Source organism: Neurospora tetraspora (genome assembly GCF_033439725.1).
Source record: "Neurospora tetraspora strain CBS 560.94 chromosome Unknown B0H65scaffold_2, whole genome shotgun sequence".
Lineage (NCBI taxonomy): Eukaryota > Fungi > Ascomycota > Sordariomycetes > Sordariales > Sordariaceae > Neurospora > Neurospora tetraspora.
The window spans coordinates 6,082,993-6,100,136 of NW_026944384.1; the positions used below are offsets into that span (position 1 = coordinate 6,082,993).

Below are 17,144 nucleotides of genomic sequence, written 5' to 3' on the forward strand. Positions count from 1 at the left end.
GTAGCGTCGCAAACGTGGGGTGTGTCTGAACGGGAGGGTCCTTGTCTTTTTTGAATGGCGCTTGTCTCGTCTTGTCTTCGTTGTCTCGCTGGGGCTGATCACTGATCGCCGAAGGGTTTTTGCTCATTCGGCAGTGGTGAGTGGGCAGTAGTGGTTGATCTGTGGCCTGTGTGCCAGTGTGGTGGTTGTATGTGGATGTCTGGCCCCAGATGTAGAGGCAAGTAACTGTATGCTTGTGACTTGACTGTGCAGACCTCAGAGGCTCACAAGTGAAGATGCAGGCGAGTTCTAACAGAGGAAGCTATTCCACAAAGAAGAGAGAAAAAAGAAACAAGCCATGGTGTCGGTACAGGTCGGATGGAAACTGTTTCTTTCCAAAGAGAAACAGAGACAGAGAGAGATGAGGACCTTTCAGGGTAGCAATGGAACTCTCCATCAACTAAAACACAAGGTTATGCCGGGACCTTAGCACCTGCCCTCCACACGGCATGTCCACAGTCCACTGGACCGTACAGGGTGCCCGGAGCCCACCAGCTGCCCCGTTGCCCACGGACCAAGTCGTCGTTCGATGCGGAGTCCGTTTTTAAGCTTCAGACGGGGTAATGTTACAGAACATGGACACCACTCTCCCAGTGGTGAACAATCATGCATTCGCGCTAGGACGGAATCGTGTCTTTCTCTGTCTGTCCATCAGATAGGGCGCTATTTTCCTGGCTTTTCCCTCACTGGCCAACGGGCACGGCTGGATATCAAGATGGGATGTGATTCTCCAGAATCACAGCATCCTTCGTTTGGTATCTGCACATGAGAGCTTACAGTAACACTGCTTCTTGCATCTGATCACATCATACGTCGTCTACCGAGATGGCCCTCTCAAGCAAGTTGTGTGCGACGGCCATGATCTGGACCACAATAGACACAGGAACTACAACAATGAAAATGGGTGGACAATGGCGACGGCGTCGGGTGGTCACCTTCTGTTCTCGGATGAGCCAAGCCGTGGCGCCCAGACTTACGCAGTACTTAGTCAAGTGAAGTCAGAAAATCATCATCCCGTTCCTCAAGGAACAGGCCGAACCTTGTACTGTGGTAAAAGCGCGCAACATCCGCAGAGGAAATGCTCATGCCAGCCAGATGCCCTGACGAATGCCCTCCACAATGGACCCTGCACCGAGGAGAAAGGGGAAAGCGGCGCATCACAAAAGGACCTCAGTCGTCGCTAGAGGCGCCACCTTCCGAACCCAAAATCCCCACCACTTTCCCGTCCCCATCCATGAATTCGTGGAAGCCGCGATGGAGACTGGCCGGATATGTCTTGGGCTGGCAGCGCTGTTGGCGGCCACTGAAATGTCGCTGCCAAACCGTTTCCCGGTGGAGGTGGATAAAGCCTTGTCAAATTCTCGCATGTGCGGATGCCGGCGATTTGGCACTCTCCGAACGAGGATACTGCCGTGCATAACACAATTTGTCATTATCATCCAGTCGGCAACTGGAGCTGTGTTTCTCGATATATCCGGCCACCCCCCGGGCTTCCGAGTCCCGTTGCTAGAAAGCCAAAAGAACTTTACACAAGTTCAGTACATGCCACAAAAACACACACCGCTTCAGAACATAAGGTTGAGGTTCTACAAAATGTGAAAAGGTAACAAGTTTATGCAGGGCAAAAGACGTCACACGTCAGCACAATCTTCAAGTTGTGTGAGGTCCGCTAGTGGTATGCAGTCCCTGCGCCCCATCGGCGACTTGACCAGCAGCCGCACCGGCACCGCCAGCGCCACAAGTTCACTGGCCCGTTTCTCAGCTTCCCGTCTCCATCACAATCTTTTTTCAGGGGAAACTAAACACTGACAACAGCCAGACAGACGGCAGCAATTGTCGTTGCTGCAAGTGACAGAAAGCGGATATCAAAATCAAAGTTGCAGTAACATCGCGACTCGGCCTCCGGGCTTTTTGGAATGTTCTCATCCATCCATTGAATTTGCTTTGGTCTTGGCATCAACTCACTTCTTCCTCCCACTTCCCGTCCCGTCCAAGCCGTCTCACGGACCACCCTTCGCGAGCCTCCCCCCCTAACATCGGAGACACCCTCCCAGATGGGCATGGACGCATGGAGACGCAGATCACCACTTCACTTCTTCAGTTCGCTTTCATCACCACAAAAACCACAACCTCGGGCTTGCAAGCACTAATCGTACCATGAGGAGCGCCGTCTTCAGGAATCAGGACCAACTAGCGAACGGCGCAACAACGCTACCAGTTTACAAGCAGTTACCACTGCCGTGGCTGACTACATTACACTACGTCAAAAGCATGTTGCGGAGTACAGAGTTCTGTTTCTTCCTTATTGTATAGAGGACAATCTTCCATCTCGTGAGACTGAAAACATCATTTACGCCTGTATTGCTGTAACCGAATCGAACCGAAGCGATGCCATGTCTTGTCTTGTCGATGTCGACAATATCTACAGTGCTACAGTGCCATGCTACCATGCCAGTAATTTGGAGGAAACAATAGGAGCGAGTGGGAGCATGACGGTTCATCTACACTGTAGGGAACAGATTTCAGGGGTCCTTTCTTTTCTGGAATTGTGATGTCAACCGAATGGATGCGTCAGCGAAACTTCGGCCAATTTCCACGACATCACGAAACCGAAAATAAAATAAGATGAACAACGGCCGCCCGTCACCTTCTCCTACGCACAGCACAAGTTCCCTGGTAAAATGAGCAGTGACTAATCATCAAATCTCTGAAATGATATATGCTCGTCTGTACTTCGTCAATGGTTTCTTCGGGTCATCGTGGTTCCTGGACTGGCGAACACTCTCCCACTTCCAGATGCAACACTCTCGGGAGTCTGACGGGCATCTCAGGGGCAAGAAAAGATGCCAAGGACGGGCAGAAGAACAATTGGAATTTTTCAACCCACCAACACACCGAAATCGCATTATGACCATGTGAACATCTACTACAACATTCTCCTTCCCAACTACTGTCAATGGCGACATAGCAGTCTTCGAGGTCTAGACCCGGCCCTACATTCCTGAAGCCAGGCACACTTCAAACTTTTGGCCTACCTAGTTCGTCATCGTCTTCCTCGACAAATCGAGCACATCGGCGACATGTCCGAGGAGGGGGCAAATTTCACTCTTCTTGGCTGTACCGTTAGGGACTTGAGGACCGTACATGTAATGCGCTTCGTCCCGCCACTAGACTAGCATTCAGAACAGAACGTTGCTGATGATTCCCTCAAAAATCATCGGGAGTATGACTGACCTCATGACGCATCGTTAACGCTACATAGTATGTACAATCTCGTGAGTCCGGAATCTCGAAGCAGACTTTCCATCCATATACACAGACAGGTACGGAAACATTGAACCTTCAAGACATCCATCCAGCCTTCCCCAGCCGAGCCAGCATACATACTCAAGTTCGAACGTGTGCTCCAATGGCCGTTTTGGAGACACACTCGTTCGTTACATAAATCTCGACTAAGATCTCGTTATAACTAAAACTCCGGCCCCTCATGAACTGTGTCTGAGAGAGATTTCGCAACGCTGCCCAGCAAATCTAGCTTTCTGGCTTCTCAACTATGTACTGTCCTGCGACTGGTCGGCGACTGACCGGGAGATGATTTATCAGCCAAATGCAGATTCTGAGTCAAAGACGCGTGTACACTACTGAACTTAAACATCAGATCAGATCTTCAACACTAGGAAAGCATCTTTCAGCACTAACGATGTTGTCTACCTAGTCTCTGCTAGAGTCTGTCTCACCTCAGCATCTCAGGTGGCCAAACAGCTTTCCAGCTATGTATCCGTAAGAAACCAATCACACATGTAAGCAAAAGTGAAGATTCACTCAATGGCCACACCGGTCACCTACACATCTACGCCGAACGGTCAACTTTCCCATGCTCCCTAGACTAGACCGTTAAAGGTTCACCAATGGCAAGCACAAGATGACCGTTCACCTGTCACCACACCACTCACCTGTCACCATTCACAAATTCACAAATTCACCAATTCACCAACGGCACGGGTTAAGGACACCCACCGTAAGGCAGGTAGGTGTCCCGTCCTCGCTGCTCGCTCGCTATTATTACCTGTTCTGCCTGTCTACTTACCCTCCTGTTCGCTAGTTACGAGCTAAGTATCAAGTGCAACTGCCATGCAGTCAGTCGAATTATGTCAAAATTGATAGACACACACATGCGGAAATCATCCATCCATCCATCATGACCCCATAATGCCAGCATGGCTTCACCGTGAATAAAGTTTGCAACCTAGCTGCTGATCCCCCGCATCTGTCTCGGTATTTCGCGGTTTGTTGTCTTGAGCTATTTGGTTAGCTTCACTCACCTAGTTACAGTCGAGTACACTACATAGCGCACAGTACCAGCCAACCATGAACGGTGAGGGTCAATGACTCGTGAGATTTGAAGTTGATCTTCATCCCTAAGCAAATGACATTGCTTGGCGGTGGAAGTGAGAGGATAGCCTGCCTACATGAATCGTGTCTTACCAGACTGTGCCATTGCTCTGCAGCGGCTTTGACGGCTCGGACAGGTAATCACAAGGGAAATAGACAGTGTCGAGTCTCATATGGGAAAGGAAGATCAGAATACGATTGAGGTATCACTTGAAAGAACGCCGGGCACATGCTTTTTGCTCAAGACAGAAGAAAGTTGATTGGCTTTTAATTGAACCCCTTTGAGAGACGATGTCGTTCCCACAACCCAGATGATTTCGCACCCATGCGTTTTGAATGTACTGAACCCGTTTCCTCCCAAAATGTTGTTCAACCCCTAACAAAGACCAAAACAACCTCCAATTTACTCCTCGCGGAGAGCGGCAATGCGCTCCTGGACACCAGCAGCGCGCTGCTCGCGGGTGAGCTTGGCCTTCTTGTACTTGAGGGACTCGGCCTTCCACTCCTCCTTGGTCTTCTTGGGAGCCTCGGACTCGGCCTTCTTGAAGGGGTCCTCGCGGATGGCGGCGTGGGCCTCGGCGTAGAGGTCCTCAAGGCCATCAGCCTCAATATCGTCCTCAATGTAGCGGTTGAACTGGGACTTGTAGCGCTCCTCATCGTCATCGGCGAGAGTCTCCATGTACTCAGCGACGTGACCGCCGAAGATGTACTTCTTGAGGGTCTCGGCGTCGAGCTCCTTGGACTCCATGTCGAAGCCGGGGAAACGGTTCTCGGAGTGGGGGATGAAGATACCGCCGTCGGAGGCACCCTTCATGGCACCGAAGACACGGGCACCGGTGGAGGTGCGGGCAAGACCGACATCAAGGAAGGCCTTGAAGGGGCGGCGCTCGCCATCGTCGGTCTCGGCGGCCTCGGTGAGCTTGTACTCACCGTCAGCCTCCTCAACACCCTTGAAGGTCTCGTCGAGGCCGAGCTTCTTGAGAACACGGCGGGCGAGGAGGAGACCGGTGGAGTAGGCAGCAGCCCAGTTGGTGAGACCGTGCTCAATGCCGTAGGCCTTGAGCTCGTGGGAGTAGGCGGAGGCAAAGACCTTGTCGCCGGTGATCTCGGAGCTCACGATCTGGAGGATGATGTCGCGGTTGGTGAAGCGGACAACCAGGCGGTACTTGGGAGCATTGTACTTGTTCTTGGCCTGGGTGATGAGGCGCTTGCGGGCATAGTAGTCGGTCTTGCCCTCTCTTCTGCGCTTGTACTTGGTCTGGAAGCGACTGTTTGGTGATTTGAATGTTAGCGAACCCCCAGTTCCCCTCGACTTCTTGTTAGGAAATGTCTGCTTACCTGTAGTACGCGCTGTTCTTGACAAGCTTGTGGAAGGCCTGACAATCAAAATCCCCGAGTCAGCAATTATCGCTTCAGAATATTTCCTCCTCTCCGAAGCATCTTGCGTTGACTCTTTCTCTCCTTGTTTCCCCCGGATTTCCCTCTGGAATGGTGGTGATTTGTGATTTGAACGCAGGCGCTAGTCGCTCATTGCTGAACGACCGCGACGCACGCCGTAGGTCATCAACTTACCATTTTGACTACTTTTGCTGGGTGCACTCAACAAACGGTCTTGAGACGGGCTGGGTTGTCAGAAGGGAAATTTCGAGATCGCGAACGAACTTTGGTGGGCAGGAATTTCGCACTACAACCCCACAGCCCTAAGAGCAAGAGCGCGCCTGATTGGTCGGCTGGCCGCTGGGCCATCAACTCAGGTTGGCGACGACCGACCATTCACCCATGCTCGCCATGGTGCCACGGTGGGCGACGAGCGCCAAAAGTGGAATGCAAGCGGCAGGCAATTGTGGGTCCTGCCAGTACCAGTGCCGGGGCAGTGCCCGTGGTGAACCTCTGTGGTCTCGGGCTTCAGTAGCCGTTGACCTCTGGCATTCACTGTCCCGAACCGAGGTCTATCATTCATCACTTCCTATTCTAGTGCCAATGTGCGGAGGCCCAATGTTGATAGATGAATCAAAACATCTTTATACCCCAAAAGTTCCATGACATTGTGCTGTGATGCTTCCTGACGAGTTTCCCCCTGAATACATCATAGAAGCCATCGACAGCATGGCGCCAACCGATCTCAAAGCGAAGGGGTCCGGGTCCCCCAAGCCCAAAGTGATCCTCTTTGACATTGGCGGCGTCTGTGTAAGTCACCATCACTACCTCACCCACCTCATATCTTCACTCCAAAGCATCACAAACTAACACAAAAACCCAGGTCGTCTCCCCCTTCCAATCCATCCTCAACTACGAACTCCGCCACTCCATCCCCCCAGGCTGGATCAACCACTCCATCTCGCGCTCCGCCCCCACGGGGTTCTGGCACCGTCTCGAAACCGGTTCGATCCCCATGGACGCCTCCTTCTTCGCCGGCTTCAACCGGGACCTGCACAACCAATCCCTCTGGGAATCCTTCTACCGGTCTCAACAAGCCAAGCACCCCTCCCGTTTCCCCCCTTCTCCTGGTTCCTCCCCAATTCCACCTATCCCCCAGATCGACGGCGAGTGGTTGTTCCACGACATGATGGAGCACGCCCGAGCTCCGGACCCGTGGATGTTCCCCGCCCTCAAAAAACTGAAAGAGGACGGGAGGTTCGTCGTGGCGGCGCTGAGTAACACGGTTATCTGGCCCGAGGGACACAAGTGGGCGGAGAAGGACTTCTTCAGTGATCCGTTGCGGCAGCTGTTTGATGTGTTTGTTTCGTCGGCGCATGTGGGGTTGAGGAAGCCGGATCCGAGGATTTATCAGCTGGCGCTGGAGAAGGTGGATGAGTTTGCGCGGGCGAATGCTAACTCCGAAAGGGGGAAGAGGGGTGGCTGGGGGGAGGGCGTGAGGGCGGAGGATATTGTGTTTTTGGATGATATTGGGGAGAACCTGAAGGCGGCGAAGAAGGCTGGGTTTAGGACGATCAAGGTTGGGTTGGGAAGGGCGTTTGAGGCGGTTGATGAGCTGGAGAGCGTCACGGGGTTGAAGTTGGCTGGGGATCACCCGAGGATTGCGGTGAAGCCGGACTTTAGTGCTGCGAAGGAGGCGAAGGCCAAGTTGTGATGATCTTGATGATGTGAATGTGGTGTATGAGACTAGACTAGTTGATGAAATGAAGAGAAATTCCAGGTTATTCCCTTGGCTCATGTTCCCACAACGCATCCTTTCAAATCTGTGAAGTACAGAAATCTCAGTTGTTGTGGTCGACATGCCTCCCATCCATAAACATTTCGGAAAATGGTTAGATTATTAAGACTAACTGTTCATGCGATCCGAACCTCGGCTCGTCATCACGCCTCTAGACAACTCTGACTCGCCGTTGATACTGGGAAGCAGTTCAGACACAATCCTGTTGTTCTCAACAGGTATTTTCTGTCACTGGTATCTTCGAAACCCATGCAATTGCGACGTAATCCTTGTTTGCTACGTACGTTGATACTGGCCAATGAGTCTGAATCGACATTTTTCTTAAGCGCGTCTAGTCATATTTTCGAAGATCTACAATATGTCGAAAATAATGAAGAGCAACCAGCTCATAGTAGACAAGTGGTATATATCTTCTACTCCTCTAACGTAGTTTATACACCATCTTGACATTCATGTTTTATACACATAGCCCCTTCTTTTTTTTCTTGTCATCAGTTCCTCATTTTTTGGACTTTCGTCTACTCCTTTTCAAGTTTTGTTTTATTTTGTCTAAGTAGGTATCACCCAATTCACCTCTCAGCCCACCAACTTTTCCCCAGCCAAGACCAAGATCTTCCCTCTCCTCTTCATTCCATTAAACCATCCATCATCTTCTCTTTACTACCCTCCTTAACAAAATGCCCTAAACGTCTCCCAGATCTCCTGTAGCTCATATCCCGCTTCCCCTTTCTAGCTTTGAGCTATTCTATCACCCTCTTCCTTCCAAAATACCATCTCATCGTCCAAACTATCGCGGTAACCGCTAGATGTTCGTTTGATGGTGTTCATGCCGTTGTTATTTAAGAGAGAAGCCTCGGGTCTCTACACCTAATCCAGCAGTCCGCTCAAGGACTCGGAATGCGAACGTAATCGACCACCTATGTGAGGGAGGAGTTTCAGATATTGGTGAGGTATGGTATATAGAGGGTTGATGGAATCGTGATTTAGTGGTGTAGGTTTGATTTGGTGTAGTCGGTTAAAATAAGGTGGTAGACAGGTAGTGCTGAATGATATAATAGTATGAGAGAAGCTTCGTCTCGACTTGAATCATCAACTCATCAAGACGACCCGGAGTGTTCCCGGTCTATTTTATTTTACCGCCCACCCAGCTGTCTTAGGCGGTTGTATCCTCATGAGTGGCAGTCATGATGATCGTGGACGGGAATCCAGAATGATGTTCCGGATGCCCCTGGCTCCAGACAATGTTCAACCCTGCCTAACCGTTGAAGCAATGTTTTTGGAGCATCGGCGCCCATACGCCGACTCGAATGTGGCCTTCTATGCCACCGTCTTTCTTCTCTCTTATTCTTTCGTAGTTGTTGTAACCTTATTGAGCATCGTCATCTTCATAACGCGTCCGTCCCCATTTGCTTTTGTACGCCGAGATGTTGGTATCTCCCAAAGCGCCACATGGTTGGAGAGATCGCTGAGCCGATTCAAGTATGGCTATGCAACCCCTCCACAAACTCTACTCCGTGAAACTTTTCAGATACGCTGGTAAAACAACAGGTAAGCGACCTTGTTGTCCTTGAAGCTATCATTATGTTGCTTGGCGGCAGCCTTCAAGCTGCCACTGCCGCTAGGAGCAGCAAGACCGGCACCGTTGACAACACTGCTCCACTTCTTGCCGTTCGCAGTAGCCTGCTTCCAGCCCTCGTCATCACCAGTATCATCATCGTTCATGGCGCCGAACCGGTTGCTAGCTGCCGAGCTGCCGTTCTCCCTGCGATCACCAACGGCGCCCTTGGAAGGCTTTTCCTCAGCGCCAGCCTCAGCGACGTCCTCAGCGCGAACACGGCGAATGACAGTGTCATCGATGCGAACCCATTCAGGGCCGTCCTGGCGACGAACATCAACAGTATAGTGTCCGCCGCTGGCATTCTTTCCGTGATGATAGACAACCGTGATGAGACGATACTTCAGGAGATCGGCATTCTCAGCATGAATAGTGTTGCGCTTCTGCCGAGAGACGACCTCGCGAGGGATTTCGAGCTCCAAGGGATATCCGACCTTCTTCCAAATCTTGATGGTACCATGGCCTTCAGCATCGAACTGGAAGCGTTTGAGATGCAGAATGAGGACTGGAGGCAGAGACTCAATGAACACCTGCTTGGTAGCCTTTGCGTCCTTTCCATGGGGCGAGTTAAAATCTCCGTGGATCGTTTCTGGGCGAGTAAGACCCCTCAAAGCATCAACGATGTTGCGAACCTCGGGAGCACCAATATCGAGCTGAAGGGGCTGATAGGGCTCCAGGGTAACGGAGCTCTTGAGGCCAGGGATGCGAAGTTCAGAGCGGAGGTGACCACCGAAGATCCTAGTGATAGGAGAGATGGAAGAGGAATAACCAGAAGTGCGAGTAATTGCAGCCTTTTGACGGGGTCCAACCTCGAGCCAGTCATCACCAGCGTTGGAAGTCGTGGGCGAGGGCAAGGACGAGTTGGGCGCAGTCGAGGTAGTCGAAACCGGGAGAGTACGCATGACATGGGTGCACTCGTCGTGGAGACCTTCAAGAAGGAAACCGAGGAACTCCTCGGCATCTTGTTGATGACCGCGGCGCATGCTGGCGAATCGAGGGAGCTTTCTGATAGCGTCATAGACAAACTCGGGGGTAAAGGCTTCACCGTACTGCTCGAGTTCCTCGCTCTTGAGGCGCCTCTTGAGCTGGTCAATAGACACAGCAGAATCGATCACCTTGAACTCGCGCATAAACATGATCATGGCATCGAGGAGAGGAGTCTCGCTATTGAAGCTGTGGGCAGCCTTCTTGCTGACTTGATCCAAGAAGTCGTAGAAAGGAATGCAGTTAACCAAAACTTGAAGAATCTGCAAGCAGAATTAGTATCAACCCTTGAAGCCTATAGAAAAACTGGAGCGACTTACAGAGTTCATATAGCACATGTTACCAGTGTTGACGAGGCCGCGGGGCTCCAAGAAAGCAATCTTCTCAGCGGTGCCAACCCGGTACGACTGAACAGCCTCAGCCATAGAGTTCGCCTTAGACTGAGCAAAGCCGGTGATAACTCCAGCAGCAGCTCCTGAAGCATCCGCGCTGGTATGGCTATTGACAGTGGTTTGGGCAGCGGAAGCCGCAGCGGCGTCAGCAGCAGCAGTGTTGACGGGAGCGGCAGGCCTGGTGAACAGGTTGGCCCAAGACTTGGGTTTGGCAGGCGCCGGCGCAGGAGCAGGGGCAGGGGCAGCTTGGGTAGCTGGAGCCGAAGACTCGGGTGTTGAAGCAGTTACATCCTTAGCAGCCGTCTCGGGAGTCTGCTCAGTAGTAGGGGCAGATTCGGCAGGCTTGGCCTCAGCAGACGGCTGCTCCGCGCTAGGCGTGGGCTTGTCCTTGGGAGCAGGCTTTGGCAAAACAGGAACCACAGGGACGGCAGGGACAGCGGGAACGGGGACACGAGTAGCTTGCTTCGCGGGCTGGGACGGAGAGGCCATGATGGACTCGGAAACCTGGAGCTGCTGGGATGGGATGGAGCTAGTTGGCGAAGTCGACGGGGTATCCACAGAAGGAAGCTCTTGAGTCGAAGGAGTCTCGGATCGGGGAGGAAGAATTTCAAGCTTAGGCGTGCCCGTGAGCGTAGGGACAGAAGCATCTTCCTGGACATTGTCCGTGGGAGTACTTTCCGCTGGAGCAGCCTGGGTAGTCTCGGAGGCAGGTTGTTGGCCAGGAGCAGTAGGGAGGCTGACACTCTCCGAGGCAGCAGAAGGAGCTTGCCTACGTCTCCTCAACTTTGTGCGAGTCGGGAACGGTGTGTCAGGATGCGAAAACCATGGCAGAGAGAACGGCGGCTTATCAGACTTTTGCGGCGAAGCGAAGTGCGAGTATGCGGCCTCGGCCTGCGCAGGCTGCTTGGCCTCCTCGACCACCGGCTCCTCCACAACCTTTTGCTGAATATTGGGCTCGGGCTCAGGCTGAACCTGAACTTGAGGCTGCGACTGAATCTGTGCCTGGGAAGGGACGATCGGTGGCATCTGCTGAGCCGGCGGAGTCATAGGGGTCGGGACGACGTGAGAGTGTGTCGACGAGGGAGTGTGAGGGGCAGGAACCGGGACGAGCGCCGGCGCAGGCATGGGAGGAGCCTGGTACGGGGTTGAGACGATGGGAGACTGGGGAGGAGCCGGTCGAACGTAGGGGTTCTGGGCTACCATGGGCATGTAGTGCTGCATGGCCGGGGGCGATCGAGCGTAGGTGGCTTGTGGCGGCGCGTACTGAGGCATGCCGTAGGGGTTCGTCATGGCGGCATTCTGGTAGGCAGGGGGGGCATAGTAGCCAGGAGGAACACCATAAGGCTGTGGCATGTAGTTGGCGGCATACATTGGGTTGTGCGCGACATGAGGCTGGTGATATTGGCCATGGTGGTGGTGGGCGCCAGGATTGTAGTGGTTGTGGTGAGGCCGTCCGCGACGGGGACCGTGGCCCTGACCGAGATGGCCCTGGCCACCGGGGCCTCCATTCATCCTGGGAATTCCCATATCGGCATTACCCTGCATTGGCTGCCCAGCCGGCAGATGCCCGGTGCTGTTCATCATGCCGGCTTGGGAGATGTGGCGGCGCGGTAGCTGCTCACCGGCGTGAGGCCACCGCAGCGAGTCGAAATGTGCTGGCGCCCAATGAGGCGGGTTGCGAGATGCCGAATCAGCTTCGGACGCGGGGTTGCGAGGTTGCGGGAGGAGGAGAGAGCTTGGGTTGCCGCCGGTCGTGGTGGCCGGATTCGGATGATGCCGAAAGCTGGGCTGGAATCGATCGTGACTCGGGAATGCGAATATCGGGGTCCCGGGGGTTGGGACTCGAGGAGGCGCCTTGAGGATTTCGGTCCTCTGCGGGCGTCCACTTCTCTGCTGGCAAACGAGGAATGTCCAGTCCTGCTTGCACACGCTGCAAACTGACGGGAGGTGTCGAGGATTTGGTTGGTGACGGCGCGGCGTTGACAAGGTCCCGGCCGGTAAGATATGTTTTTGGAGGGGAAGGTTAGGCAAGGCAAGGCAAGGTAGCAGTAGCCCAGCCTCTCAGGTGTGAGGTGGTTGTGGGTGGATGGGTTCTGGTTGTGGTGTGTTGTAGTGGCAGGAGTCGTTGGAACCCGTAGCGAGTGGGCTCAGTGGGTAAATAATTGGTAGGCGTGTTGGTACGGCAAGGTACAAGTAGTAAGTAGAGCCAACGGGACGCAGCAAGCAGGGAGGGGCGTCTGTCCTGCGGTTCCCAGAGAGTTGGGTGAAGGTGCGTTGGGTGCGTCACGTCCTGGATGCGGATGGAAGTACTTTCACCTGCACAAAACAAAAAAATAATGAACAGCGGCGATGTTTCGGTGTTGGGTGCCGTCACCACAAAGTTCACAAGATGGAAGTTGAGAAACGAAGGTTGAACAGAAGTCTGGGCCTCAGCCTGGACCTGGCCCGCTGTGTGAGTGGCAGGCACTTGGACGTGGAGTTGGCTGGCAGAGGGAAGGGAAGGCGGCGGCGGCGGGTGATGGTGGCGGCAAACCAACAAGCAAACGGCAACCTCTCCCTTGACTGCGTCAGGATGTTTCTGCCTTTCCGGTCAACGTAGGAAGGAGTCAAGATGTGTTCCATCTGTGACTCGTTCCCACTTCCCAATGCACCACGTCCGGTTCGGTGTTTAGACAGTACTGTACTGTACCTAGCGAAGCGCATCCCGCCAACAGGAGCCGTGAACCCCGCGGACAGTTGGAGGCTCTGGTGGCAGGCGAAACAGCACGATAGTGGAGCAAAGACGCTCGGGCCATATCCGACATGGGATCCAAGCAGGGATTGACGCTCTTGATGTTGACTCGAGATATTGGGAAGCATTGAAAACGTCAGATATTAAACGAACGATCTGAAGAAGAAGGCTTGAGGAATCAAGTGTGAATAGAAAGTGACAAGCTCAAGTATGTTTCTTCAGTCTACCGATATGTGTCATTTCTGGCTTGTCAAGAGCACATCTACAGTACAGAGTGGTGTGAAGAAAACCGACTATGACCTTGATTGTTTTGACCACGATCAATCGAGTCATCAGCACTCAAAAAATTCTGCCAAGATTGGTAGAGATACTGTTTGCTTTGATGTATATACTTGACAGTTTTCGTGAGTTGGAAATCGATTGTCGTAGTGCTGAGTGCGAATCATGAATTGGCAGCTTGTATGTAGCAAGTGACAAGTCTTGGCGTCAAGTTCATGTCTTGTTAATGGAAGCTTTGCGCTTCAAGTTTCATGTGATATCTGTCATGAATGATATGTACTGTTATATACTTGTTCAGGAGCTCCTAGTTCATCACAGGAGTTAGGATAGGCTCAGGTTACCCTTTACTCATCCCTGAAGAGCCACCTCCCATTGCCTCGCATGGCCTCACGCCATCTCTTCTCTACCGTCTCCCTCTCCCGCCTCTTTGCCTCTTCTCTCCGTTCCTTCTCTTCTTGTGTGCCGGGGAAGTCTGGGTCCCAATAACCCGGAGGTGAACGCCTTCGTTCGAATTGGTGCCTGTGCCTCCCGAAGCTGTTGGCCACAGCTATGGTCTTGGCCTTCAACCAGACCTCCTTCTTCTCGTCCACCGTCATAGTTCCCAGCCGATAGCTCTCTGGCCCCAAATAGTCTTCCATCAACGCGATGTTTTCTGGTTTCAGCAGATGGGCTGAACCACCTGAACTGAGCTCGCTCTCCGCCAAGATACGGGCAGTCCTGCCACAACAGTTTGGATCGGTGCAACCCTCGAGCTTAGCACGCTCTGCCCTCCCACGTACTACTTCGTCAAAAGCATGGGTGTAGCCGTTGTTCATTTTTGGGTTGACCTTGAAGTCTTCTAACCTCAACTCAGAAACCGCCCGTTCTCGGAGCGGAGTTGACTTTGCCATATCTCGAGCACGCCGCAAGTTTGGAGCGCTGTGGCTGCCTGATCCGACCGCCGGAACCCTAGCCGGCGTTTGCAGACGCTGCTCGCGCTGTAGCGGTGTGTTGGTATTGAGAAGACTTTGTAATCTTCCAGGCTTCGGTGTGGCCGAGTCCGACGGTCCACCTTTGCTTTGTTCCTTTTCGAGATCAAAAGGCTCGGGGCTGTCTTCTGCGACATCCGCTATAGCATGACCAAGTCTGAACTCTGACCGTGCCGCAGGTTTGGGGGTTCTGGAAGTGACGTTGTCTTTGCCTTTATTTTGTGCAAGAGCTGGCTGATCAATTATTGAGTCTTCCGCGGCATTGTTGGCTGGTGGTTGAGGCGGGTCCCGGTGTCCACGCCTCTTCGGTGTGGGCATCACATATGTTGTCTCATTAAGGTCGTCACTCTCTTGTGGAATGAAGGCGGGCACCACGCTTGTTATCACAGGATCCGAGCTTTCTCTCTTGACTCTGCGAGGGTTAGGCCTTGCTTCACCACTGGTGTCGCTATTTCTCCTCTTCCGGACACGCCTCTCGGAAACGACAACAGGCCCATCGGAAGATGGCTCTTCCTTAATGGCCACTTCATGTGCTGCATCATTTTCCGTCGGTAGAGTCGGCAATTCGTCCGGTACCGTAACGGATGGTGCTGGACGCTTCGGATCGCCCCCCTCTCGGTGGTTTGTTCCGGTAAGCTCAAGAATCCTTCGTTCTAGATGTTCGGCATATTTTAACCATCCATTTCGCTGATCAACGACCTGCCGCGCGAGCCTCCTTTTCTCATCATATTTCGCTTGCAGTCGTTCGCAGCGTCTCCTTAGAGCCGCCAATTCTTTGTCTTTGTCCGTCTCCGCAGTAACATCCTTGACAGTGGCGCGTGTTGTCCCAGTAACCGTGTTAGGTGAGATTTCTCCAAGGACTGAACGCGACGTTGTACCTGTCGATTGTTGTGGTGCCTCCAGGAGAGTGTCTGATGATGCTGGAACATCTTGATCGCTGGTAGTGATTTCCTTTGAAGTAGTGGAAGACGAGACGGGGTTGACTTTCTTGATGAGCTCCCCAAGGTTTTTCATCAACGCCTGGTTCATCTTCTCTAGCTGATCGACTTTGGCCATCAACGTCTCCCTCTCGGCCGCAGAGAACGCATCTTTTTCGCGGAATTCTGGTAGCGAGTTAGCCGATGCGCCCGTGAAGTTGAGAATTGTCCATGACAAGCTCAGCCATATGGCATAATATTAACAGTCCTACCTGCGTCGAGATCCTTTCCAACCGTATCACAGGCGGCTTCTACCGCGGCAAAGATCGCAGCACGACCTTTCTGGTCCCAGAAGGTCATTTTGCCCGATAACAAATGATGTTTGACAAGTGCGACTTAAAGCAAGAACAGCAAAGATTCCATTGAAGGAAATCGACAACAATCAGCGGCGCGAGAGTGTTGTTGACATGATTTCAACGAAGTCGACGTCACGAATCTTGGAGGCGCGTGTAAGGGCGAATGTACTTCCTTGGTCTAGACCAAATGGGGTAAACACTGGGCAGGCAGCAACGAGCTAAGCGCCACGTCACGTGCAGACTAACTGTCTCTTGCAGTGGGGTCATGCTTCACAACCTTTCTTAAACTTCGCACATCTTCAAGTTCAATATCTGACATCAAAGGCCAAAAATGTCACGGTGGACGGGCAACAAAAGAATTCGGGTGAGCTTCTGGATGCTGTCTGTCTTTGGCTGACTAGGAAACAGCGCCATAACTGCAACTTCTTTAGAGACACCTGGGCATGTGGTTGTGTGACATGCTGTTTTTCGTGGTCCCATGGCGGCAATGGAACGAACACGGAGCATCTCCGCCGAGTTTCTGCTCCACGCGGGGATGATAGTTCGCATCATTCCCGATGTCTGGATGCCAGCCAGCTTTTCTCCTGGACCCCTTGACTGAATGGAGTACCTAGGTAGACTGCTTTAGGTTCATCTTACTACACTTCGAGTCAGCAAATTGATTTCACGAAGAATCTTCACCTTGAGAAGAATCACACAGGGGTTTGACTTGGTCGACTCTCGCAGTCTCCGCTTCTTGTCTTTGAAGGTCACTACGTACTTTTGCTCCTCCTCTTTGAGCTAGTGTTACCGTTTTACCTGTACGAAGGGTGTTGAGTAGGGATCGATAGTTTCCGTAAATCTGGGATTTTTGCCTTTCCTTACACTTTTCCTTACTATAAGACACGTAAATGTCCGTGCGCAGAGCCCGTACACCCACCCAAACTCTACTATATGCCAATTAATCTCTAGCACATATACAATAGGGTAAATCGCTAGAAATACTATATTTCTACACATCGACTTACCTCCTACCCTCACTATCGCCAGCTCTTTATTTATATCTTTATTTACATCCACATTACGATGCCTCCCCAGCGTTATCTTCAACTCGTATAAAGGGAATTTACCCTCGTTAATAACCCTAGTTATATTTACCAATATATTCCCTATCATTATTATCAATATTAAGCGGTAATAAATATTACTCACCTTTGCTAGTACTTTGCTAAGTATAAGGGGTATACCTTTAATCGCGTATAATAATAAGTTAATTAATACGAGGATATATAATAATATGCCCTTACGTTAACTGAC

The 17,144-nt window shown here is 52.2% G+C and overlaps 4 protein-coding genes across 4 annotated transcripts; 1 reads left to right on the forward strand and 3 right to left on the reverse strand.

Moving 5' to 3' along the window:
- Nucleotides 1-4,834: 4,834 nt before the first annotated feature.
- B0H65DRAFT_507284 (putative 5S rRNA binding ribosomal protein) lies at nt 4,835-6,221 on the reverse strand (the record flags this gene model as incomplete). Its single annotated transcript, XM_062828129.1, has 3 exons — nt 4,835-5,699; nt 5,770-5,807; nt 6,219-6,221. 3 exons carry the CDS (start codon nt 6,219-6,221, stop codon nt 4,835-4,837), a joined length of 906 nt encoding a protein of 301 aa, XP_062685259.1.
- A 130-nt stretch (nt 6,222-6,351) lies between these two features.
- B0H65DRAFT_459607 (HAD-like domain-containing protein) lies at nt 6,352-7,592 on the forward strand. Its single transcript, XM_062826471.1, has 2 exons — nt 6,352-6,618; nt 6,692-7,592. The coding sequence occupies exons 1-2, from the start codon at nt 6,487-6,489 to the stop codon at nt 7,520-7,522; spliced, it is 963 nt and encodes a 320-aa protein (XP_062685260.1). The 5' UTR covers nt 6,352-6,486; the 3' UTR covers nt 7,523-7,592.
- A 1,538-nt stretch (nt 7,593-9,130) lies between these two features.
- B0H65DRAFT_507286 (uncharacterized protein) lies at nt 9,131-12,181 on the reverse strand (the record flags this gene model as incomplete). The annotated part of the gene is made up of 2 exons (XM_062828130.1): nt 9,131-10,468; nt 10,526-12,181. 2 exons carry the CDS (start codon nt 12,179-12,181, stop codon nt 9,131-9,133), a joined length of 2,994 nt encoding a protein of 997 aa, XP_062685261.1.
- A 1,649-nt stretch (nt 12,182-13,830) lies between these two features.
- Nucleotides 13,831-16,007, reverse strand: B0H65DRAFT_520846 (DNA repair protein endonuclease SAE2/CtIP C-terminus-domain-containing protein). Its single transcript, XM_062828736.1, has 2 exons — nt 15,765-16,007; nt 13,831-15,678 (listed from the first exon to the last, which is right to left on the reverse strand). Exons 1-2 carry the CDS (start codon nt 15,850-15,852, stop codon nt 13,952-13,954), a joined length of 1,815 nt encoding a protein of 604 aa, XP_062685262.1. The 5' UTR covers nt 15,853-16,007; the 3' UTR covers nt 13,831-13,951.
- Between the last annotated feature and the right edge of the window lie 1,137 nt (nt 16,008-17,144).